At 40.1% G+C, this 26,505-nt stretch overlaps 1 protein-coding gene and 1 pseudogene across 1 annotated transcript in view; one reads left to right on the top strand and one right to left on the bottom strand.

The window, feature by feature from the left end:
* LOC118020626 overlaps nt 1-3,725 on the bottom strand; it is a 38,151-nt pseudogene extending 34,426 nt beyond the window's left edge.
* A 508-nt stretch (nt 3,726-4,233) lies between these two features.
* The window catches only part of PRKAR2B (protein kinase cAMP-dependent type II regulatory subunit beta), a 90,209-nt gene continuing 67,937 nt past the window's right edge, over nt 4,234-26,505 (top strand). Inside the window, exon 1 of the mRNA XM_035020359.1 lies at nt 4,234-4,632. Coding sequence (XP_034876250.1) covers nt 4,329-4,632 — 304 coding nt within the window. The 5' untranslated portion in view covers nt 4,234-4,328. The remainder of the gene's footprint in view (nt 4,633-26,505) is intronic.

The following is a 26,505-nucleotide window of genomic DNA, read 5'->3' as shown; positions in this document are numbered from 1 at the left end:
TCTGAAAAGCTGGAGGTACAAAGCTGCATCTAGACAGGAGTCATTTTATTTAGTCTTAGTCCAAACGTTTCCGAGATTTCCGGCCAAGAGGTGGCCATCTTTCGTAAGTCGTGAAGGTGACTGTACCACCGACGGTGCCTGTGTTTGGGACTTTCCTGTTTGCTGAAGAGGTAGGTCTTGCACTAATAAACATGTATTTATTTATGCTACCCAACCCTTTACCCTGCACGCCACTGGCCACACCGACTGAATCAGGAGAAAACCTCTCACGCAAGGCCAGCCCATCCACTGGATGGTCAAGACCAAACTAACTGGATTTCCTCTCTTCAGGATGTGAACCAGAGACACCAAAACCATAGTAGGTGCTGAACTGCTAAAGGTATATAAAATGGAGAGAGATGGCCACAGTGGGCTCTGTGTCAGCACAACCCACCCCCGGGTCCTTTCCATTCGTCTTTTGGTCTCGAGTGGGTATATATTTCTTTCACCAAAGAGATGTGATCAGAATACATATTAACTATTGGCAAGAAACGCTGTCTGATTGATGGGTCACAGTTATGATTACCCATCATAAAGCTTGCCTAAACTATGGCTTGTCCATGCTGTCATCCTGTGTTGGCAGCTGCTTATAAAACCAACTGATGCCTCTGTCCGATATCTATTTAATTTTTCATGTGTGAACACAAATTGGGTAGCATTCTTATTTCATTCCAATGCTGAACTCTTGTTGGAGTTCTTTTGCAATTGCTTCTGCTTCTCTGAGACACTAGTGAAAATTGCTTTGTAAATCAACAACCAAAAAATCAATTTCAGTGTTCTTTTAAAGAATCCAAAGATAAGTAGTCCCCATAGGCCACTGTCACTGCACTCCAAGGTTTGGAAGGAAATATTCTGAAAATGAAAGCAAAGGAAGTCACAACATATTGCCCAAATAGTTATGGGGTAGGGAATAAAAGCCAGAATAGGAGTTTAGAAGTGAACGTTGGTTCCGAGAACAATATTAACATAATAGGACTACCAGGATCAAGCTTTAATTTTTCAGGTCATGGTTACTGATTTAAGAATTGATGCAAATAAAAATTGTTATCAGAGAGCTACTTGCAAAGATGTTTTAAATCCCACATGTCTTAATATTAAACTGTTGTAGAATATCCCAGGATGGGAGAGACCATATAGGTCATCTAATCCAATTATGCATTTCATGCCTGACTCACTTCTATACCCCTAAAGAAATGACAGCCACATGACCCGGACATTGCCACTGATGACCGAGCCATGCATCATGCCTCACGTAGAAAATCTACAAAAACAAAACAACAACAAACTACTTTGAAACACAAAATATGCTACTTTGAAGTATGGTTCTTGTAAATGTTTGGAAAAGCAGCGCTTTTTTTCCCTGTCATTCCTGGGGGAAAGAGTGTTAACCATTTGGCGGACACTGGTTATTGTCCCCAGAACTGGTTCTCAATTTCCAAATGTTTGCTTGGCACATGACTGTTCAAAATAAAGTTTACATTCCCAAGCCTTCCTTATGACTACGTGTTTCAGTCCTATTGCTGTGTTACAAATTATCCCAAAACTTTGAGACTTAAAACAACATTTTTATTATGCTCACAGATTCTGTGGGTCAGGATTTTGGGCAGGGCATCTCAGAGCTGGCTACTTCTGTCATCCTGGCATGATTTCTTTCAAAGCAGTCACAAACCCATCCAGATTCAAAAGGAGGGGAATTAAGATTTCAACTTTTTTTTTTTTTTTAAGATTTTATTTGACAGTGAAAGAGACAGTGAGAGAGGGAGCACAAGCAGAGGGAGTGGGAGAGGGAGAAACAGGCTCCCCATGTAGCAGGGAGCCTGATGTGGGGCTCGATCCCAGGACCCTGGGATCATGACCTGAGCCGAAGGCAGACGCCCAACGACTGAGCCACCCAGGCACCCCTAAGATTTCAACTCTTGATGGGGGGGGGTGGCAAGGCCACACTGTGGAAGAACACAGGGGCAGGACATATTTTTGGAGTCACCTTTGGAAAATGCAATCCACCACATCATGGATGTGGCCATCTGGCCAAGAGGGTATAAGAGGAATTGGTGTATTTAACTTCCTGGAAGGGTTCTGAGAGGTGTGTGTGTGTGTGTGTATGTGTGTATTTGGATGGGAGATGTGGGGAAGGGGGTGGGGGGGTGGAATCCCTTTTCTTTCCCACTTTTCTCTTGGCTTAAATATGAATGAGATGACTAGCAGGGCAGCAATTTTGCACCACAAACTGAGAATTACAGAGCAATGAGCTGGAAGGAGCCTGGGTACCTGAAGGTCATGGAACCACCATATACCAGCCCTGAATTGCTTACCTTTACGTTACAGAGAAATAAGTTTCTATCTTGCTTAAGCTACTGTATTTTGCATTTTCTGCCACATGTGAGCAATGCTAATCTTAATAAAAACATCATCATAAATGAAGGCAGATGATGAAAATTCATCTTAATTACTGGATCTATAAAGATAATAATGCTTATATGGTTTATACAATACTTACATGATTAAGAGTTGGACTAATATTGGGGCGCCTGGGTGGCTCAGTTGGTTGGGCGACTGCCTTTGGCTGGGGTCATGATCCTGGAGTCCCGGGATCGAGTCCTGCCTCGGGCTCCCTGCTCGGTGGGGAGTCTGCTTCTCCCTCTGACCCTCCCCACTCTCATGTGCTGTCTCTCATTCTCTCTCTCACAAATAAATAAATAAAATCTTTAAAAAAAAAAAAGAGTTGGACTAATATTGTCCTCTATGAGGACCATGGTATTTTTATAAAAGCTTACTGCTTACAATGCCCAGCACAATTAGAAGTACTTTACTATATTTAAAAACAACATACTATTATGAGGTTGATAAGAAACAGAAATCGAGAAATACGTTCACTCATGGAGCAATTACAGGCTGGATTATAAACAAAGGATTAATATGAAGATGAATTTTTATAAATGTTATATCTCGATTTCTAGGCTTTGAATTTCCTGAGTCATGTATGTAGTCTTTTTTGTGAGTGGAATGATAAATCAGAATAACTGAGTTTGCTCTTTAAATATTTTATTTACTATATGATGGTCACTGTAGAAAATGAAGTACGTGTTTTAAAAAAACCATTTAATTGGTAAGCAATTTTCTAATTCAAAATTGTAAATATTTGCAGAATAAGCCTCATTTTAAAGTCAAAGACTTCAACTTTAAAAGTACACGTTTCTAGTTCTATTTCTCTTTATATTAAGTAACCTGTTTTGGAGATATAATTCAAATCACTCCAAGTGTAAGGAGTTTTGAAATAAATACTAAGAGCCTCATCAGGCAAAGCATCTTTTGCTTTAGGACCATCTGTCTTGACTCTGACATTTTATTCAAATTGATGCACTTATCCTGTTTGAAGGGCCTCATAATAAATGGTGCATTTGTCTTAATAAATAGTAGTAAGTGCATTGAGTGGACAATGCATTAGCACCAGTAAAGCAGAACATAATAAACAGGATGTATGGAGAAAGGCTGGATAAGCAGCGAAAGAGAAAGGTGTCACAAGGATGGGGTATTATTTCTTTGTCCAAAACAGAACCAGTAGCACAGAGGACTTTAAACAAAAGACACTGCCAACACTTATCAACGCAACTCGATTCCCAGAGGAAGAGAAAATGCCGCTACCGAGGTGGAGGCTGAAGTTTCGGGGCAGATCGCGGGGCAGCAGCCGCGCTGAACGGCTTGTGGAATTCGGCCGAGCGGCCTGCCCGCTCCGGGGCGCGGACAGGTGGACGGCGAGACGCGCCCGGGGGCCACCTGGGGCGGTGATGAGCTGGGCCCGTGCCCGGCGCGCGCGGAGCGCCGTCCCCCGCCAGCCCGCCGCCGCCCTCCAGCGTCTTCAACAGCGCAACCTTCCCCGCCGCGGCGTGCGGCGCCCGCCGGCGGAGGTTGCCATGGTTTCCGGGGGTCACGTGGGCGCGCTCCGACGCTCCCTCCCGCGCGGCGCGGCGGGGCGGGGGCGGGGCGGCCCGGGCGGGGGGCGGGGGGCGGTGGAGAGGAGCGGCCGCGGCGGGAGCGGGAGGAGCCGGAGATGCTGCCAGCCCTCCCGGGGCCGCGCTCGCTCAGCCGCCGCCGCCGCCGCCGCCGCACGGAGCAGCCGCGCCCCGGGAGCCGCGGGCCGGGCCAGCCGGGCCGCCGGGGCCCAGAGCGCCGCGCTCGCAGCGGGTAGCGCCCCCAGCGCCGTCCGCGCTCGCTCGGCGGCCGCGGGGCCGCAGGCCGGTCCGGGGAGGCGGCGAGGGCGGCGCCCAGGCGCCCGCCGCCCGGCAGGCAGGATGAGCATCGAGATCCCCGCGGGACTGACGGAGCTGCTGCAGGGCTTCACGGTGGAGGTGCTGAGGCACCAGCCCGCGGACCTGCTGGAGTTCGCGCTGCAGCACTTCACGCGCCTGCAGCAGGAGAACGAGCGCAAAGGCGCCGCGCGCTTCGGCCATGAGGGCAGGACCTGGGGGGACGCGGGCGCCGCCGCCGGGGGCGGCACCCCCAGTAAGGGGGTCAACTTCGCCGAGGAGCCCATGCACACCGACTCCGAGAACGGGGAGGAGGAGGAGGAGGCCGCGGAAGCCGGGGCGTTCAGTGGTGAGGACCCGACCCCCTGCGCGCCCCCGCTCGCCCGCACCGTTCCCCCTTTGCTCTAGAATCCCGCAGCTTTGCTCACCCTCCTCTCCCCGCGTTCGCCGCCTCCCCTACCTTCCCATCTCGCCCACCCCCTCAGCATCCATTTCTGTCTTTCCCACTCGCCCACCTTCCTACTCGGCTTTCGAGTCGTGCCCTCCCCCTCCTCCCCTCCTCTGGAGGTGGTGGGGCGCTGAAAGGGTACGGCTGTCTGTCCAGGTGCCTCCTCTCGTCCTGGGCTCGCCCGCAGAGGACGGCGGGTGTGGGGTGGGCATCTGAAAGACAACTCTCACTGTGGTTGGAGAGATTTCGCTGGACGGATACCATTGTGCGTAAAGGAAACTGGCCCACTTGGCATCCTCTTGCAGCCCTTGTATTTATTAATGGAGTGTCCAAACAGAAAAGGCGAAGGGTATTCAGTTGGATTGTGTTTGCTGTCGTTAAGACTGCATAGTCACTAAAAGGAGCATGAAATTGTATGCACTGGGGCAGAACAAAATTTATGGTAATAACTTTGACATTCTTGGAAACAGAGTAATCTATTATTTTCCAATTTACCAATACCGCGTTGTGTTATTTTTGGACACACAACAAAGGATCCTGTTTAGCCTGCAACTCATGGGGTCTTTGGAATGAGGAAACGGACTAATGGTTTGCTTTTTATTTAAAACAAACATTCAGTGATTTGGTGCCTTTTTAAAAAAAGTATGTGAAAAACGCTGTAGGAAGTTCTGAAAGCTTGTTGGTTGTCTTTAGAATGAAAAGTCAGTGAGTAATTGTAAGGACTGTGCCAGACACAAGCTAGAAAGAATGAATGGGAAAGAAAAAGGAATTTTCTCAAATAGCTGCTCCTGGCAAGTCCCACCCCTTCTGCTTACAACCCTTTTTCCCTAACACACACAGACACACACGCACAGTTACAGCCTCCTGTATTTACACCACATGCCTAAATCCCATCTTTATGACATCCCAAGCTAAAATACCACGGTGTGCAAGTGTTTTCTCTTTGTGGTGGAAGACAAACAAGCATTTCAGCATTGCACCAGTCTGTATTTATTTACACTGCTTGTGGTTTGTGTGTCTGCAGTGTATTCCATATAATGAAAACGTTTTAAAGTGTCATTTCCTTGAGTGTTCCTAGGAAGGTGTTTTCTTTGTAAATTTGTTGAAATGTGTTTTAGAATTAATGTATTTTTAGCTTGTCTGAAACGATCACAAAAACCCTGGACATTAGTGTTCTATGAAGATAAAAAAGGGAAATTGTTACTTTAAAAATGTTAATTTTTGACTCTTTAGTGTTTCCAGGGATAATATGATCACAGTCTTAATTGTTCTTTTTGCACAAGAATTTAATCAAATGCTTTCCTTGCTAGAACTAAGGAAAAGGTAAAAGAAGGCATATTTTAAATAGAGGGGAAGGAGAAGCTAATAATGGATGATACAGAAAGGGCAGAAGCATCTAATACCTCTTTTATGCTCCTGGCACAGGCTTGCACACACACGTACATGCACTTGCACACACACAAAGGAAGAAAAGAGGATTCATTTCCCAGGTTGCAGGAAACAAGGAACTAAGGGAGGTGGGAAAAAACCTATATATGTTTGGTATGATTTATTGTTAGGATAACTAAAGTATTTTCTTTGTACTACAGGAGTTTTGAAGTACTTTGCTTTGATGATTCCGTTTTCTCCTTACGACAATGTAGATTGTACACAAAACAGATTTTATTTCCATTTTGTAATGAATAAGCCATTAACTTCTAAACAGCAGGAATCGTTTTATATGGTTTTATGTTCTCCAAGGCACCTTTATTGTAAAAATTACTCTGTGTGAGTTTTAATGAATACTCGTTAACCAGTTGCACTATTTACTTTCCACCCTTACCCACAAGGACTTTAAAACTTTCTGACTGCAACCAAATACAATTTGATCATTATCTGATACACATATATGCGTATGTAACAGAAACTTTGGCAATGGTACTTCCCTCTATTAGATGCCTTAGAAAATACCGACTAGAGTATCTCCTATTTTAACAAATTCTCTCTTATTATTACTATTTTTAAGTATGTAAATTGTGTTGAGAGCTGCAGTTAAAAAAAAAATTATAGGCTACCATGGGTTGACAAACGTTTTTGTAAAGGGCTAGACAGTAAATATTTTACGTTCTGTGAGCAACATATAGTCTTCATCAAATATTTCTTTTAAAAAAAAAAAAAACAAAACATTTTCTCTGGAAGTTGGGGTTGTACAAAATTAGCCACAAACCAAGGCCATAGTTTGCTGGCCCCTGGCTGGAGGGGGGGGAAAAGTCAAAATAGTGCTGTTGGAAAACAAATAAACAGAAATACAAGTGAGCCTATCAATTTAATGTTTAGGTGCAAAAATTGCCAAAATATAAAAACATCAGATACCAGGTAATTCTCCTAGCATAGCATAGTAAAGAGTAAGTACTAGAAGGCAAGTCTTAATTTACTGTGACCCAGCACAAAACCAACTGTGGGTCACTAATTTCTTAATTTTTGTATGCATCTCAAGGAAGTTTGATTTAGAAATGAATATTACCTGGTACTGCTCTTGGAGAGCAGTTTTGAATAGGTTGGGGAGGTGGGACATAGGGTCCTTTTTTTTTTTTTAACAGACATCCCAGGTCATTCTGATATTCATTGTTCCCTGACCACACTGTGAGAAACACTGATCAACAGATAGTGATCATAATGTCTTTGTCTTACCAACATTTAAAAAAGTGGCCACCGTTTATTGACCTTGGCCGTGTGCTAGGCATTATCTAAATGCTCTGATTCATTATCCTGGCTGTATCCTGGCTGTCACTTGCCCAGTTGTTTCATAGCTAGTGTACTGCAAAACCGGGATTGAAACACAGATGGGCCTGGCTCCATCCCTCTGCTCTTAACTCTCAGGTTTTATCTCTGGAAGGGGCTGGGACCAGCATCACTTTAGCATCCCTTTTGTGTCAAACTCTACCTGAGACTCTTGATGTGTTTTGTCTATAAGGCTCTGCAAAGTGAACTTGTCCAGGGTTACACACAGGACTAGTAATTAGCAGAGCCTGGTTTCTTACTCACATCTGTCTGACCCAAGACCATCAGAGAGTTCATCCTAAATGAAACTTGTCCAGTGGACTGACTCACAGGTCAGGTTTTCCTGGTTATTTTTCCAGTAATGGTGATGAATTTGCATGGATTGGTTAGTACCCACTCTCATGAATCCCTTTAAGACAAGTGATGGTATTTATGAGAGGTTGGGCAAATTTTTGACCATGAGACTGCTGCCCATTTGACTCACGTAGGGGATCAAGCATATGACCTTGACCTCAGTGTGGTGGTGGGATCAAGTAAGTGAGCTAGGGTCTGGTAGCACTGGGCAAAATGGTCAGATGGGTGAAGGTGGTCTACTTCCTTCCCGTCTTTGCAAAGAATCCCTTTCTCTGCTGGTAGCTGTCCCATTTCTTTCCTGTTTTCTAATTTTATTCTATTCCTTTCAGTTTGCTATCAATTCTGGTTAAAAGGGCAGCCTTTAGGTGTTAGAATGATAATAGCGTATGGTAATAACCCTTCCTGGGAACTCTTGAAGTTCTGAAAGAAGCTATAATGGCCTACCTCTGCCCCATCCAAGGGAAAGCAAATAAAGCATGACCTGTCGCTTCTGAAAGGATAGTGTCCCCAGGCTTAGACTATATTAGAAGGGTTAACAGCAGGCCAAAGAGTTGGATCAGTACTAATTTGGAGTGGAATCTATGGTAATTAATGGTTTTGTGCAGGCATCATTGTGAGATCTTGTGTTGCTCAATAATTTCTTCAGTGAAATTGCTGAAATTATAAAATGAAGTAAATAAAATTCCAAATTACGCCTATAAATTGACAAGTGGTCAGAAAAAAATTAAATTACATGTGGATATGAAAAGCAATCAAACTGAAAGAAAAAGAACTGTATATAAAATACAGAAGAACTAATTTTCCATATTGTGGAAGAAAAATCTAGAGTTCAAAGTAAATACCTCAAAAATTTAAATATCTTATAAAGCAAGCATGTCAAGATATATAAATAGAAATTCACCATGTACAAACTATGATTTAATCCTCTTAACTCTGACCTATGTCAAACCTTTGTTGGAGAATCATATCTAGCTATGATGTTTTTTACAATTTAAAGGGAATGTGGGGAATTTATAAGAGGTCTTTAAAATCACACAAAATATCGGAACGTTGGAGCTCGTGATGGTGGCAGGGGGAGATTAAGAGAACAAATTTATTTCATGAGAGAAATGGTTGCTTAAGGAGCGGTTGGAAGAATAGTCACGTGTCGAAGAAGTTTTCTTAGAGGATTATGAACAAATATTCTTTACCTCTATATCTCTGCTACAGAATCAGAAGAACTAAGCTTCATTGTAACTTGAAGAATAGAGCTCAAAAGTTCAGCTGTCTGAAGTGGCTTATGTGGTCTTCCTGAAATGAGTTGGCAAAAGGGATCAGGGCAGTAGGTATATTAGCTCCCTAAGAATCTGCTGTGAGAATGTTCTTCACCGAGCTCAAACTGGGAGTATAGAACACTTTGACTGATTGACTTCTTGGTCTCACTGAGAGCAGGAACTTGCAGGGAATCATCATAGCTGTAATGAATTGCTCCTTTGGCTGATTTATTAGGCTCCCTTTTATCTCTGTGTTCTTACCTAAGAACCTGCTCTCTCCGTGGCTGCTAGAGATGATTATGAGACAAAGCAGCCAATTGTTAGCTCTTCATCCACCTCTTCAGTTCATTTCACTGGTCTGAAAATGTTCATGAAAGTCAGACGACATTCAGTTTCCTTCACGTATGAAGCGCTGTGCTAGGCATATTGGCATATTATCATACTAATAGTCCTTACCTCGTAAGGTTGTTAGAGGATAAATGGATTGATATTTATAAGGGCCTCAGGACCAGTGCACATAGCCAGCATTGTTTCCGTGTAAGACAAATGATCTCATTAACATGAAATCTTTCAGAAGTGTAAACTTACAGAATAGCAATTTCATTGTTATTTTGGGGAAATGAATCTAGTGTTTGCACTTTTTAGAGAAATGAAGTAGGAAATGAGCTTACGTGGCATTTCCCACTTAGGATTTAATGTGAAGTTATGTTGCACAGTAATAAAACCCACATCCTTTCAGCTCATAATTTGTAGCTAAGAGCTGCAGAATTTTATAATTAATGAGACTTTATGGTCTTTGGCTATTAGAAATTTACATGATAAGTTTTAAATTTATATGGTAGTTTTGAATCCTCCTGAAATGGGAATCACATCATTCATTACAATGGCTAAAATATTGAAGCCATTATTTTAATTATGAGCATAAAACAGTGATAGAGAAGATTTAAAAGAGATTTTGAGTTTAGATGGTAATTGTGGTTTTCAAAGTTGAACAGTGAAGACATTATCCATTTTAATAGTAGTATTAAGTGAATACTTTAGGGAAATCAAATGACTTGAAATAGTGTCCTGTCTCAAACTCTTACCCATCTGTTAACTTTAGACCTGGAGAAGAGGGAGGAAGGGAGGAAGAGAGGAGTAACATCAGTTGGGACTTGCAGAAGGTTCTTCGACTAATTTATACCTTGAAGAGAGCATAGAATGAGAACACCTGAACAAAAAGTGAAGGATACTTTAATTTGTCTACCAGTCTTAAAAATCAAACTGTTCAACCATTATTTAATGTAAGACAGTTATAAGCTTTCCATTTGAGGTTGCACGTACAGTGACATGCTGTGTCTGGGTGGGATGGAATAAATATTTAATGGCTATTATTGTTGCAAATCCCATTCCATGGGTTCCAGTAAATTTCCAGCTGTCAAGATTTTGTTCCTAGCTGCCTCAAGAAAAGCAAATGTGTTTCTTTTTCAACTGTGTAAATACCAACAAGAGACCTTTGAATTCCTCAATAAGAAGCTTATTTGTGGACCCATTAAGGAAGTCATTTAATGAGAGTAGTAGCAATTAGAGAAAAGCCTGTGGTGGAGCTTGGGATTCAGTGAAGGAGTTTGACCGCGTGACCGCGGGGTCTACCTGAGTAGTGTCTACACTCAGTTGATACCAGCAAGGGGCTGGGACCTCGGGTGGCCTGTTAGAAGGAATGAATGAAAGTTGAAGATAGAATGCTGTGCTCGTTCACTCATTTACTCACTGCAGAAATATTGAGTGCCAATTCCTTTTATTATTTATTTATTTATTTATTTATTTATTTATTTTTAAAGATTTTATTTATTTGACAGAGACACAGTGAGAGAGGGAACACAAGCAGGGGGAGTAGGAGAGGGAGAAGCAGGCTTCCTGCGGAGCAGGGAGTCTGATGCGGGGCTCAACCCCAGGACCCTGGGATCATGACCTGAGCCTAAGGCAGACGCTTAACGACTGAGCCACCCAGGCGCCCCGCCTTCCTTTTTTTTTTGAAGAAAAAAGAAATGATTATTCTCTTAAGTTTACTATCTCTGGACTTAAGAAACAATCCTTTTGTCAGATACTGTCTTCTAGATAGTATATGTAATCTATTTCATTTAACAGATGGGGCAGCTAAGAGCTAGAGAAGTTCCTTGCCCCAATTTAGTTGATTTTGGTCTTCTTTGTTCATAGAACTAACCCTTACATTATTTATATTAACTTACATATAAATTCTCTCTTCCATCAAGGTGGTAGTTAAGGTTTAAAAGCCAAGGCTAACAAGAAGTACTTTTGTACTCTTACCTTCAGAATTACCAATTTTTTTGTTCTTTGATTTTTTTTTCATTGCAGTGAAATCTAATACAAACTTTATTTTTTTAATGTCAATTGCTTAAGGACAAATAATGGGAAAGAAAACAGAGTGCAGTGATTTTTCTGAGTTGGATGAATTATCACTATGTTCTTCGTCCTATTCTTATAGTCCTTTCGGTTTCATCCATACCATTTAGGTATGGTTGAAATAGTCGAAAAAACCCATATAAAAACCTTACTATGATGCTGATCATTATCTTTATTTTATGGGAGCAAGTTTTGTGTTTCGGAAATTCAAAATGACTCAGACTGTTCCATTATGTAATTATTTTGTGGAAAGAATTTGAGCTAAATTTTTTAGGTCATGGCTTATATGAAAACAAAACAATCTAAAAAAAATCGGAACTATAAACACAGTTGGTGTAACATTTATAAATGTTTCAGCAATAGGCACTGCCATGTGTAACTTAATATGTTTGGAAACTTAAAAAAAATCATTCCAGTTGCTGCTGTTTAAAAATGTTTCTGCATTTAAAAAAAAGACAAAAGGTCAAAATATAAACACATGTTCCACATAAAAGTGAAGCCAAGAAGATATACTGTATACAGTTATTCCCGTATCCGTTTGGCTAGGGCCTGACATTGTTTAATTTACATTAGCTGTTCCAAGACAAAATAGTTCATGGGAGTGTTACTGAGGGATTTTTTTTTTAATATAAAAAAGAAGGCAAAAAGCTTCCATGTGCTTAAATACATTTCAGTTGGACCCAAAAAGCATCTTTCCAAAAGGTGAAGCTGAATTAAAACATGACTCAGTTGTTTCATTTCAGTTACTGTAGAAAGCTAATGTTTGTTAAATGATGCTCCTTTTATTTAATAATTGTTAACATTTTTGGTGGCTTAAGTGCCAGACACTGGACAAGGCCATTTATACATGCACCATTTAGCCCTCCCCAAGTTAAGTGATGGAGTCAGGATTTGAACCTGACCTTAAGTTCAGAGCCCATCTCCTTAATTGTGGTACACTTCATTTTCAGTAATTCCTATAGCAGGACCATGGTTGAAAAGAACCACAAATCAAAAAATAAGCTCTCTACTTTTGCCTCTAAAAATTTACAGTCTAGCCAAGTACTGATCTGTACCTTTTACAATTTGTTTTCTTGGTTTCACTCAAATTTGCACTTCATATACTTTAGAAACTTGATAAGGTATCTATTTTTAGAAATGAACACCAGATTGAGCTGTTTATTTCTCAAAACTTTTTTGCTACCTCACTAGCAGAAGGTATTTGAGTATGCACTCTCATTATATGTCTTTATAAGTGTTATACATGTACCATTTTACTAGCTTATTTTGTATATGATAAAGCACCCCACAATATGAACTTTGAAAGGAAGAAGTAAAAAGTAAGAAGTAAAATGCATGCCAAAGATTGCCTTATGCTCTGCATGAACCATTTTGGAGACCACAACTTAACTTGATGTCTATTGTATGTAAGGTGGCTATGATCAACTTTGCTTTTCTGATTTAAGCTGCTAGATTATAAAGGACCTGCAGGTAGATAGGGTCGTGTGTGTGTGTGTGTGTGTGTGTGTTAATAGACATTCATTAGATAAGTTAATTGTTTGATTCAACAGAAGTTTGGCAGAATAAAGAGGAAAATCCTATCTTATAAAAAGGAAATAAGGTAAGATCCAGGCTTTTTCTTTTAAACCTGTATTCCTGTCTGCATCTCGAAGTCCAACCTAGATTGTGGAGTAATTGTGCCCTTGGTGCAAATTTTGGGGATGTGACAAAGAGAATCATCTCATATTATAGGTGTTTAGTTAAGAATCACTAAATCATGCACATGCGAATCAGAATTAGAAGAAAATCAAAGTTTAAACAGTTTAAAGAAATGCAGTTCCATAGCGTATCTCAGGAGGGACAGCTCTGGAGATGATAGTTGGTCAGGAGGGAGACTTTTCAAGAGCTCCTTTTTGGTAACCTTTGAAAAAATGATTATGATATACTTGTATTACCTATTAAATTTTAACTGTAAAAAGACATGAAAGGCAAGTCTTTTGTAGATATTCACTAAATAGTAAATAAAGGACAGACAGCCTTTCGAAGCACACAATAAGGTGCTCAGTGGATATATTCTTCACAAATACTCTTGTGTGAGTTATTTTTTTGGTTCTTAGTGCCCAGTCCTCTGTCCTTAACGTTCTGCCAAATCCCGCTCCTTTTCCAGAGGTTAACTTATATTTCACCCTACGAATGATCTTCACAGGATTCTCTGTTGCATTAATGCTATATAAGGATGGCAGGACGAATATGCTATACATCAGCATAAGCTTTGTGGCCGTGAGGTGTCCTCACCACAGGCGGGCGGGAATATGTAGGCACATGCTCTCTCCCTCCAAAGCTTTCCTGCCCACAGGAGGTGCTCCAGTGTATCTTAAATTAACCTCGGTTGAATACTAAATGTGTAATAATCGTAAAGGTCCATAAATGTGTATTTCTAAAGTGATTGAAACCTTCTGAAGGCATGTAAACATTTAAAATAGTTTCCTAATAATCCATTACATTAATGCATTTTAAAATGTTCTCATGAAATGGAAATGCCCTAGCCTATCTTCAGATTCAGAGAATTACACTTCATTATATTAAGAAATGAGGTTTTATCATATATTGGCCTGATATTTGGTCATTCTGCAAAATGCAAAAGAACACAGGTACAGAGGTTTGTCTAGTGGGTAAGGATTTCTAATAGAATGTTTTTTTTTTTTTTAAATATTTTTTTATTTATTTGACAGAGAGAGACACAGCGAGAGAGGGAACACAAGCAGGGGGAGTGGGAGAGGGAGAAGCAAGCTCTCTGTGGAGCAGGGAGCCCGATGTGGGGCTCGATCCCAGGACCCTGGGATCATGACCTGAGCCGAAGGCAGACGCTCAACGACTGAGCCACCCAGGCGCCCCAGAATGTTTCTTGTTTTTTTTAAGATTTATTTTATTTTAGAGAGAGAAAGAGAAAGAGCAGGGTGGGGGGAGGAGCAGAGGGAAAGAATCTCAAGCAGACTCCCCGCTAAGCGGGGAGCCTGTTGCAAGGCTCCATCTCACAACCCTGAGATCCTGACCTGAGCTGAAATCAAGAGGTGGCCGCTTAACCGACTGAGCCATCCAGGCACCCCTCTAATAGAATGTTTCTCATTGAGGACACATTCTGACCCACCCAAACTTCCATGTCACTGCTTCTGCTTTATATGAGCCCCATGCTAAATCTGAATCTTGGCCTTTCGTCATCATTCCTATCTCCTTTATTGCATGAATCCTGCCCACCCCCCAAGGCTCACTTGCCCTTTGGCTTTTCCCCCAGCACCAGCACAGACCTCCCCTGTCTTTGAGATTCAGACTGACATGTCTGCATGCTTACCAGCCATCTCCACTTACATGCTTCAGATAATTTTGTCCTAAACTGAAAATGTGATCTTCTGCCTCAGTCCCTCCCTGTACTACCATGTCATTCTCTTTTTTTTTTTTTCCCCTCCACTAATATGAGAAATATGGTCAGTAGAGCCCCTTGTGCTCTGCCTCACATTTGTTAAACTCGGTAGTTAATGGAAAACAGATAGATTGCATTTAGTTGCTGAAAATTTATAGTGATATGAAAAATCAGAAACAATGGAAACTTAAAAAAAAAAAATAGGACTGACTTTGGCACGGATTCTGGATCTGAATCCTGGCTCTGCCACTGATAACTTTTGGCACCTTGAGCGAGTTACTTTGCCATCTGTGTCTCAGTTGCCTCCTCCATGAAATGGGAATAATGATAGTACCCACCAGAGAGGGTTGTTGTAAGAATTAAATGGGGTAACAGTATTTGGCATATACTAAGCGTTATATATAGTTTTGTTAAAGAGAGGGAGGGAAAGCGAAAGAGACAGTAGGCGAGCTCTAAAAGTCAGTGAGAACATGACACTTTTTAAAAATGAAGTTTGATTGGAAATGTAAGAATGTGGAGATTGCAATCAAGGCATAGTGATGGTACTTTTTCCAAAAAAAAGTTATGAATGAAAAGTATAAAAGTAAAGTCTTTTAGCTAAGTGTTTCAGACTTTAACAAGCCTGGGCTCCTTTAAATCTCAAGTCCTTCTTGAATTCCATTTGAAATGCAAGGTAAATAGTCCAACTTAAAAAAAGTTTTAAAAACAATGGCATAAAGCTTTGCTTTGTTTTCACACCATCCCCTCCCTTGGGAATCCACGGTTAACTGGCAGAATAAATAAATACGTCTGTGCAGTAGCTCCCATGTTTATGGTTTCATTTAAGTTTTCGCAAGTCATTTTAAAACATCTTAGGAAAATGTAGGTAGAAGTCTTGAAAATAGTCACTTTATTTAAATGAGGCAGATGCTTATAGTAAAAATATGAATATGTGCCTGAAATATAAATTAATTGGAAAAAATAGTTGTATTAAATTGACAGCTTGTTGCCGTTTCCTCGTGTCATAATATTTATGAACACTAAGCTCATGGTGGGACAGATTTCTACCTCCCGAAGTTTTACATTACAATGTAGTTTTATGCTGAAAACCCAGAATTCTCTACTTGCTCCACTACATATTGCTGTCTCTATATATTTTTAGAAGGAAAAAAAGACCGTCCTTTTGGATACCTTTGTTTCTCAATGGAGTTGTTCACAGGTCTTTGATTTCTTTTTTTTTTTTTTTAAAGATTTTATTTATTTATTTGAGAGAGAGAGAGAGAGAGAAACAGCATGAGAGGGGATAGGGTCAGAGGGAGAAGCAGACTCCCCACCGAGCAGGGAGCCCGATGTGGGACTCGATCCCGGGACTCCAGGATCATGACCTGAGCCGAAGGCAGTCGCTTAACCAGCTGAGCCACCCAGGCGCCCAGGTTTTTGATTTCTTATTTGACTATCACTAATGACAATTTATCAACAAGGCAATATTAGGACTTTTGATGCATAATAAGTCTTAAAATGATTTCTTTGTAATCCCTTAAAAAGAATCCAAAAGGTATTTCAGTGTTTGAATTCTAATCAAAACCCATTTGTAAAAAGAGTGTTCTGTGAAAAATATTTTAAGAGTACGTTTAGCATCAAAAGGGTACAAAGTTTCAGTTAACACAAGATGAAAGAGTTCTGGAGATCTTCTGTACGGCATCCTCCTAGCTACTGATACTATATCATATACTTGAAATTGGCTCAGAGGATAGGGGTTAAATTAAATCTTCACACACACACACACATACACAAGGTAACTACGTAGAGGTGATGGAGAAGTTATTTAGCTTGACTGGGGTGATCTTTTCAAAACATATATATCAAAACATCAAGTTGTACATCTTAAATATCTACAGTTTTTATATGTCAAAGATCATAAAGTTAAAAAAAATACAATGTGAATTAATCTGATAGTGTCAGAGCATATTTGAGAGATTTTTATCTGCCAACACTAAGTAGAGCAGAACATTTTTTCCTTTTGTTTATTGTGAGACATTTCCACTATACAGAGAGGAACAGAGACTAAGTAAGGAACACGTAAGTCATCTCCTAGCTTTTACAAATTTTAACATTTTTTAATGTTTTATTTTAGTCTTTTTGAGAGAGAGAGAGAGAGAGAGAGAGCGTGTGCACACAAGGGTTGGGGAGGGGCAGAGGGAGACGAAGAGAATCCCAAGTAGGCTCCACATCCAGCATGGAGCCATCGTGGGGCTTAATCTCAAGACCCTGAGATCATGACCTGAGCCGAAATCAAGAGTCAGATGCTTAACTGACTGAGCCACCCAGGTGCCCCTATTTTGCATATTTTCAAAGTTTGTATGAATTGTGTCATAAAAGTTTCATTTATGTAAGTTACAATTTTCCACTTTATTTTTGAGAATAGTTTTTGAGATGATGTTCCATTGATTCATGTAGCTTTAGTTCATTTATTTTAGACTGCTGTGTAGTATACCTTTGTATAAATAGAAGCTTTATCTACTCTTTGATAAATACTTTGGGTATTTCCAATTTGTTGGAAACAAATTACAGTCTGTAGCGAATATTGTGTGTGTGTGTGTTATGCATATGTACTAGAATTTGAAAGGTGGTTTTCAAAGTGTGGTCTGGGGACCCCTTGAAGGATCATTCCCTCCCAACCCTAGACTTTTTCAGGGAGTCTCTAGGGTGAAAACTGTAACAACAACAACAATGTTCTTTGCCTTTTCCCCCTTCTCATTCTGTCATAAGTCTGTATAGTAGAGTTTTTCAGAGGGTACATGATACATGATATTGTAACATCTGAAAGTAGCAGCAGATATGAGAACCCAATTTTCTTCCATTTATATTGGATTTGCAAAAATGTAAAACAAAGTCATTCTTTTTACTAAATTTTGCTTGTTTTGGAAAATACAGTGATCTTCCCTAAAAAAATGTTATTTATAATACCAGGTATTGTTTTGCTGTTGGTAGTTTTAAATGAAATATTGTTTAAATTTATCAATTTTAATTTCTAGTATGACAAATAGCAATGAATATGACTCATAAAAGCAAATAATTTTTAAGAGTGGACAGAGGTTTTGAGACTAAAAAATTTGAGAACTGCTACTCTAGGATAAACACCGCAGCGAGGAAAGGCTGGTTGTAGGGGGTGCAGAGCTGTAACATACGCCTCATGCTGCCATTTTGCTCCGTTAAGTTGTTAAACTACTTCACTTCTCAGCAGAGTGTAGGAGTTCCTGGTTTTCCACGCTAACATTTGCTATGGTCAGATTTTAACAAACTTTGCCAAGAGGATGCATGTTAGATAGAAGCTCATGGTGAATTGAATTTGCTAGTTCCTGATTACTAGTAACACTGAGCATCTTTTTATGTTCATTGACCATAATTGTAGTTTGTTTTCTGTGGAAAATTTGTTTGTTCTGTGCCATTTTTCTTATCCAACTGATGGTGTTTTTCTTACTGATTTGTAGGAGGATTTCTTTCCTTCCCTCCTTTCTTTTTCTTTCCTCTTACTAATATTCTGGTTATTAATCCTTTGTTGGTAACATGCATTGGGAAAATCTTCTTCCAGTCTTGGGTTGTCTTTTCATCAGAATTTCGTAATTTTAAGTTTCTTAATTTCTAAATTTTAAGTTGAGTTTCATATTTAAGATTTTAATCCATTGATAATATATTTCTGTGTATGGTTTGAAAGGGGAATTTCATTTTATTTTTTAAAATATGCATCATTTATTGACTTTTTTCCCCACTGATTTTTAAATATCAAATTTCGATATATACTTTGTGAATGTACTTATAACATCTCTAGTCTGTTCTGTTGTTTTTTTCTATCCTTCATCAATACCTCTTTACCTAATTAAGATTAATACGACTTTATATGGTCTTGGTATATGGTAAGGAGGGTAACTCTCACCTTATTTTTTTTCAGAATTGCTTATTCATAGGTTTTTTTTATTCCATAGATCTTTTAGGATAAGCTTTTTAAATTTTGTGAAAACTTTATTGGCAGTTTTATTGGAATTATACTTGATTTATAAACAAATTTGGAGAGGAAAGACATTTTAATGACATTGAGTCTTAAATTATCCGTGAACATGATATATCTCCATTTATTCAGTCTTCCTTTAATTTTTTCCGTAAAGGTTTTTCCTATCTTTTCTTGGTTTTATTTCATTTTTGTTCTTACAACTAGGATTTCTTTCTGTTATGTATTCTATTATGTCATTACTGATAATATATGAAAGGAACTGTTAAAACTCAATAATGAAATTCCAATCAAACTGAGTAAGAGACTTGACTAGTTCAATGGAAAAGACATCAGAATGGCCAGTAAGCACATGGGATGGTGCTTGGTATTTTTAGTTAATCAAGGATATGAAAGTGAAAACCACAAGGATACACCATTCAACACACACAAGAATGGCTAAAATAAGAAGACATTCCCTATGTTGTCAAAGATATGGAGTAACTAGAACTCTCATATATTGCTGCGAGAGTGTAAAATGGTACAAACGCTTAGGAAAACTGTGGGTTTTTATGAAGTTAAACATTTCCCACCTATGACCCAGCAATCCCACTCTAGGCATTTACTCAAGAGAAATAAACACATATGTTCACAAAAAGGCTTGTATATAAATATTTATAGACACTTTATTCAAAATAACCCAAACTGGAAACAACCCAAATGCCCATCAACAAGAGAATGGGTAAACATATTGTGATGTATTTATGCAATGGAATACCCTCAGCAATAAAAAAGAAACTATTGATCCTCTGAACAGCTAGAATGAATCTCACATTTATATGAAATTCAAAGAAAGGCAAAGCTAAATATGGTGATAGAGATCTTAATAGTAGCTTCCTATGGGATAGTGGGGATTGACTCTGTAAGGTGGCTTATGGCACCTTCTCAGGATGCTGTAAATGTTTATATCTTTTTTTTAAGATTTTATTTTTAAATAATCTGCGCACCCAATGTGGGGCTTGAATTTACAACCCCGAGATTAAGAGTTGCACATTCTACTGACTGAGCCAGACAGGCAAAATGTTTATGTCTTGACTGGAGTGTTGGTTACATAAATGTGTACATTTGTCAAAATCCTTCATATTGTGCATTTCATTGTATGTCACATTCACCTTGATTTTTTAAAAAAATGGAAACATGGATCTCTTGAAGTCCTCTTTTCCATATTTTAAGTAAAAATTACCATTGTTTTCTACACTAATTGTCTTGTGAAATTTTTCATTATTTCTGTTGGACACTAACATCTGGGTTACATTTTCATAATAATGAGGCATAAATGAGATTGCTTTTTGCTCCTTGTACAAAAAGCCAAAGGTTAGTTAAGCTCTACTGTTTTTAAGTCTATTTTGTATTTTCACCCAATACTGTATTTTAATTTACAGGTTTCACGAATTTAATACTTGTGTGAATATCACTTAACATTTGTCCATATAATTGCTGTCAGGGAGCACCACTATGGTATTAATTTCTATTGGCACTATTCATTCAGTATTTGTTGAACCTAATGTATTTCAAGCAGTGTTCTAGACGCTGGGGATACAGTAGTGAAGCAGACAGACAAGGAAGGACCCCGCCCTCACAGAGCTTACAGATCGGGGCGGGGAAGCTGACAATAAACATAGTACCCTAAATCCCTTGAGATAGCACTTATAGCTCTGGGAGGAACTCTTTTTTGTTTGTTTGTTTAAGATTTTATTTGAGAGAGAAAGGGAGCACAAGTTGGGGGTGAGGAAGGGGAGAGGGAGAAGCAGACTCCCCACTGAGCAGAGAGCCGGATTTCTGGGGCTCCATCCCAAGACCCTGAGATCATGACTTGAGCCAAAGGCAGATGCTTAACCGATTTGAGCCACCCAAGTGTCCCTAGGAGGAGCTCTTGAGGGGAACTGGAGGGAGCTCCTCTCAACTGGGTGTTCACAGAGAGGCTTCGGAGGAGGCATCTGAGCTGAGACTAGGATAGCAGGAACATCTTCATTCTGTGAAGCGATGGAGAGGGTTTGAATGTAGGTATTTTCTATAACTGTACCTTTATGATTAGACCAACCTTAATTATATTCCCAGATTATTTTCTCGGTTGGTCTCCATTTCAAAGCCCTTATATTTTTCTTAATTACCTTTTTCTGAGTCTGTTTTGTTGTGACTTTATGAATGTGTGACACTTAGAACTCTTGTAACTTTGGGCTTTCTTGATATTAGTAGTAGTCCAGTCTGGATTGTTCACTCTTACCAACAGACCATTCTGTCTCCAAAAATATGCCCTTTGTACATATTCGACCACGTATGTTTAGAAGAGACCGTTTCAGGGGCACTTGGGTGGCTCAGTTGGTGGAGCATCCCAATCTTGATTTCAGCTCAGGTCATGATCTCAGGGTGGTGAGATTGAGCCCTGTGTAAGGGTTCCGGCTGGGTATAGAGCCTGCTAGGGATTGTATCCTCTTCCTCCTTCTCCTCCTCCTCCCCCTCCTCGCCTCCCTCTTGCACATGTGCACTCTTGCTCCAAAAAAAAAAAAAAAAAAAAAAAAGCTGTAAGAAGAGGGACCATTTCAATATGCACAGAAACAGAGATTGAATTTATGTAGTTTTGACAGTGGCCCTTCTTATATCTTACTTCTCTCCTGAGCTCACATTTTAGAATCCTGAAAGTATTTGGGATTCTTTCTCTCAGCATTGTTACTACATCCACTCTCTGTGTCGTTCTTTAAGTTTAGCAACCTTAGGACTCTCCTAGCTGAGACTATTTTTTCTGTTCCTTAGAGGGCATTTTGAGTAAAGTTCTCATGAATTAAAAAGTTGAGAATCAAGTTCATTCATAAGCAAAAGCAAGTAGGTGTGGTTTTTTCCTAGTGTAATAATATTTTATTGGTATTTTAAAATATCAGTTATATTTTGAGGAGTTTGGTTTATGAATAGAAAGAACGAAAATGTGTATCTTTTTAGTGGTCCTGCAAGCTCTGGTACTTTCTAAAAGCTCGAGTGTCTGTATTTTATCTGACTATGTCAGCCTCCAGCCATGTTCCCTATGTCTAGGTGGGTTGGACACCTGACCTCATGCTGTATAATCAGAAAGGAAGAAGAAAACTGGTTCCCCAAATGCCTGCCTCTCCCACAATTCCCATTATGTCTGATCACAAGTACTTTGAGGGTACATGGCTTATAATCTGTGTCTCCTCAGGACCAAGACTGGGATGCTCTGGAGAGTACCCTCCAACTGTAGTTCTGTCCTAGTCCCCAGCAGCCCCTCTAGGAGCCGAATCCCAGTGGATTCTTGGGCACCATGCATCCATCTGGAAACAAACTCAGAGGCTCACAAGGACAGCACAACTAAAGTATCTCTGATTACTTATGAAGATGGTCAAAGCTCCTCATCCTTTAACAAAAACATATAGAAAATAAGTGGTCCTTTTCAGTGTCAGGAATTAAATATGTATAAGAAAGTTTGAAAAGGTGCTTGTTAGGTTAATGAGCAAAATATTTCAGGCTTTGTTTATTTGCTTTTTTTGCTGTCCGTCTTTTAAAAAGTTAATTCTTCCTTGGTTCAGGGGTGAAGCTTACTTCACTTTTAATTTTCGAAACACAAGCATAAAAGAATTTAATTCATTCTGAGCTAAGTGTTTACTGTGTCAAAAATAATTAGCTAACATGGTCTCAATTTACATAATTTCTAGAATCTTTTATTTAGACAGTTAACAGATTCAGAAAGTGTTGACTGCTAGAAAAGGCAACTAATAGGAAAATAGGGATGCTAATTATTTGGTCAACTCCAAGATTATTGTGTACATCTCCCTTCTGCAAAAGGTCCATTTCACTGATGTGCTCCAGTATAGACAGGGTGATTGTGTGTGTGTGTGTGTGTGTGTGTTTAGTGACCAAAGACACAACTTAGGGCTCTTATTTCTTTTCTTTTCTTTTTTTTTTTTTTTTAAAGATTTTATTTATTTATTTGACAGAGAGAGACACAGTGAGAAAGGGAACACAAGCAGGGGGAGTGGGAGAGGGAGAAGCAGGCTCCCCGCAGAGCAGGGAGCCCGATGCGGGACTCGATCCCAGGACCCTGGGATCATGACCTGAGCCGAAGGCAATCGCTCAACCGACTGAGCCACCCAGGCGCCCAGGGCTCTTATTTCTTTAACTTGGAGCTTCTTTCCCAGTATTATGCTCAGAGATGCAAACTATATGCACTGCTATCAACCTGGCTTGCTTTTTTTTTTTTTTTTGAAGGAAACCAGAAGTAGCTTTATTATTTTTTTCAAACTTAATTTTTAAATTTTTTATTAACATATAATGTATTATTTGTTTCAGGGGCACAGGTCGGTGATTCATCAGTCTTATACAATTCACAGTGCTCACCATAGTACATACCCTCCCCAATGTCCATCACCCATTTCCCTCCCTTCCCCTATGATCCTGTTTTATTGAATTCCACATATCAGTGAGATCATATGATAATTGTCTTTCTCTGATTGATTTATTTTGCTTAGCATACCCTCTAGTTCCATCCGCGTCATTGCAAATGGCAAGATTTCATTTTTTGATGGCTGCATAATATTCCTGTGTGTGTGTGTGTGTGTGTATACATTCATCTGTTGATGGCCATGTAGGTTCTTTTCATAGTTTGGCTAATGTGGACGTTGCTACTATAAACATTGGGCTGCACGTATCCCTTCGGATCCCTACATTTTTATCTTTGGGGTAAATACCTAGTAGTGCAATTGCTGGGTCATAGGGTAGCTTTATTTTCAACTTTTTGAGGAACCTCCATACTGTTTTCCAGAGTGGCTGCACCAGCTTGCATTCCCACCAACAGTGTAGGAGGGTTCCCCTTTCTCCACATCCCCGCCAACATCTGTCATTTCCTGACTTATTAATTTTCCTGGTTTGCTTTTTTGAAGACCAAACTCATTGGATCACGCTTTCAATTGACTGCTTTTGTTTTTTTTGTTTGTTTGTTTGGTGGGCAGCAAAGCAAAGTTTATTGAGTGATAGTACAAAGCTTGAAGAGGGGCACCTGGGTGGCTCAGTCAGTTAAGCAGCTGCCTTTGGCTCAGGTCATGATCCTGGGGTCCTGGGATTGACGGAGCCCCACATGGGGTTCCCTACTCAGCGGGGAGCCTGTTTCTCCCTCTCCTCCCAGCTTGTACTCTGTCTCGCTGTCTCTCTCCCTCAAATAAAATCTTTATAAACAAAACAAAACAAAGCTGCTGAAGAGGGAGGGAGGGGACCCTGCTTTTATTTTTATAGAATTTAAGTTGTTTTAGTCTTCTATGGAATTTCTAATTTACCTGAATTTTTTGGTTAGGTAGCTTTTTGGCATGGTGTAAGCCCTTCAGTCATTGTATTTGGAAATATGACAGGACTTGGTCAAGCTCTTCAGGGACAAGGACTTTTACCTGTTCAGGGCCCCACATCCACACTCAGTAGAGCAAGTAAAATGACTGGGACGAGGAGACTTGCTTTGTTGATTCATGCTGAGGTGTTCACTTAGTGTTTCTTGTCTGCCAGGCATAAAGAGGTGAGAAGATAAGTAGGTCCTGCTGGTACCAGTGGGGGCTTGAGTCACAGGTGTGGGAAGCTCTTTTCACTGCCAGGAATAGAGAGGCTCATTCAGTTTACGTCATATCATGGAGGATTTTTCTTGTAAGGACACTCTGAGATGAAAGAAGGCTTGAATCAGTTATACTTCTGGGTCTCCTGGGAGCAGAGGAGTTAAGACTAATCTGGTGGGATATAGTTTGGGAATGGAGGGGATCACTGGTTAGACAAGCACGTAGCTATTCAGAGAAACACAGGACTCTCAGTATTCCCCTGGGATGGCATTTGGGAGAAAGTCAAACCTGTATAAATATTTCTGTATTTTTCCTTGAGGATTCACTAAGATCTCCAAAAATGTTAGGAGTTTAGTATATTCTTAAATCATATTTGCTTGTTTTTTCAGGCAGATAATACATTTCCTATTTTTTTAGTTCTGTATTCTCCTAGTCTCCAGTAGTGTGTGTGTGTGTGTGTGCGTGCGTGTGTGTGTGCGTGCGCGTAGGTAAATACACACAGAATACCCACAGGATAGGAACATCTGAAGGTGGAAACTGAGAGTCTGGGAAAACTAAATTTGGCTTGTCACGTTTGAAAACATCATCTGTTAACCTTTTTGTTTTTGTGAGTTTATACTGCTTTTTACATAGTATATTTTGAAAGTGGTAATATTAAAATTGATCATATTAGCTCACAATAAATAAACCTGTCTCTCACATTTGAATAGGAATTTGTAGCTTACAGGCACCTTCAAAGATTTTTTTCTTTTTTTAAGTTCTTCAGGTTTTTTTTTGTTTTTTGTGGGGTTTTTTAAGTTCTTTTCTGAAGTTCTTTTAAAATTCTTTCCTAAAGGAGGCAGACAGGTCTTCTTTTCATATTTTAAAAGTTGAGAATTTAAGTCAGTGTGACACCATCCATTCCCTGGCCCCCTGACTCCAGTTGGTGGCCCTGCCGTGTGGCAGCCCTCGCTGTCAGGGGCTCAGAATGTCAGCAGTGTCCTTCCTCGCCTTCGTCCTGCTCCCGTTCTCTGCACTTAGTTCCTGAGAGACAGAGTGGCATGCACACTGGAGCCAGATGTCCATGGCTTTCTTCGCAGCAAGGCTTCCACCCTGAATCGCAACCTTCTTCCCCGTTTCGGTAGCTAGACTGAAATAATCTAGAGAAATTGTGGAGGTTACAGTTAGCTTGCCAAAAGTTTGTGCAGGGAACACTTGTGCTCCATCCCTGCAAGTGGGCATGGAGGGATGTGGATATAAGGGATGAAGTTCTTGGTAATTGTTGTCAAAACCCAGTGTTAACCGGGACACCTGGGTGGCTCAGTTGGTTAAGCATCTGCCTTCGGCTCACGTCATGATCCCAGGGTCCTGGGATCCAGCCCCGCACTGGGCTCCTTGCTCGACTGGGAGTCTGCTTCTCCCTCTGCCTGCCGCTCCTCCTGCTTGTGCTCTCTCTCTCTCTGTCAAATAAATAATAACATTTAAAACAAAAACAAAAACAAAAACAAAACCCAGTGTTTACCTTGACTACTGCACTACTTGCCTGGTGCGCCCCTCTCCTTAACTGCCCGACCCCACACCCCATTCACTACAGGGAGATGGAAATGATGGTCATATAACTCGTCTACCCACAGTTTAAAAATTGAGACAAGTTGTAGCAAAAATATAAAGGAGGCATAAAGGAAAGTAATTTATAGTCAGTAAAGTGAGGACATTTTTACAGTAAAGCTCAGAGATCCTGATTTGCTTTAGATCAGTATATCAGCAGGTGTGTACTTCAGTATGTTCATGGAAGACATAATGTAGTTACAATTGTCCCACTTCCATGTGGAGTCACTAAGAATATAAAAGCTGCAAATGCCATCCAATCAAGTGTATTGTACTGGTGAGTCAGACACCTTAAGTGGCTTTGCGGCAATGACCTGATTTTTTGAAATGATGAATATCTATTAGTAAAATTCCAAACAAAACAAAATACAACCCCCCACCCAAAATTCCTTGGATTTATATTGTAGCTGTGCTGTGGAAAATCTAATGTAAAACTGTGTAAAATAACTGTGTTTA

Source organism: Mirounga leonina, unplaced genomic scaffold (genome assembly GCF_011800145.1).
Source record: "Mirounga leonina isolate KUSES-001 unplaced genomic scaffold, KU_Mleo_1.0 Mir_174, whole genome shotgun sequence".
In the NCBI taxonomy this organism is placed as follows: Eukaryota; Metazoa; Chordata; class Mammalia; order Carnivora; family Phocidae; genus Mirounga; species Mirounga leonina.
Note: the sequence above shows the minus strand (reverse complement) of the source record. Positions and strands in the feature narration are given on the sequence as shown.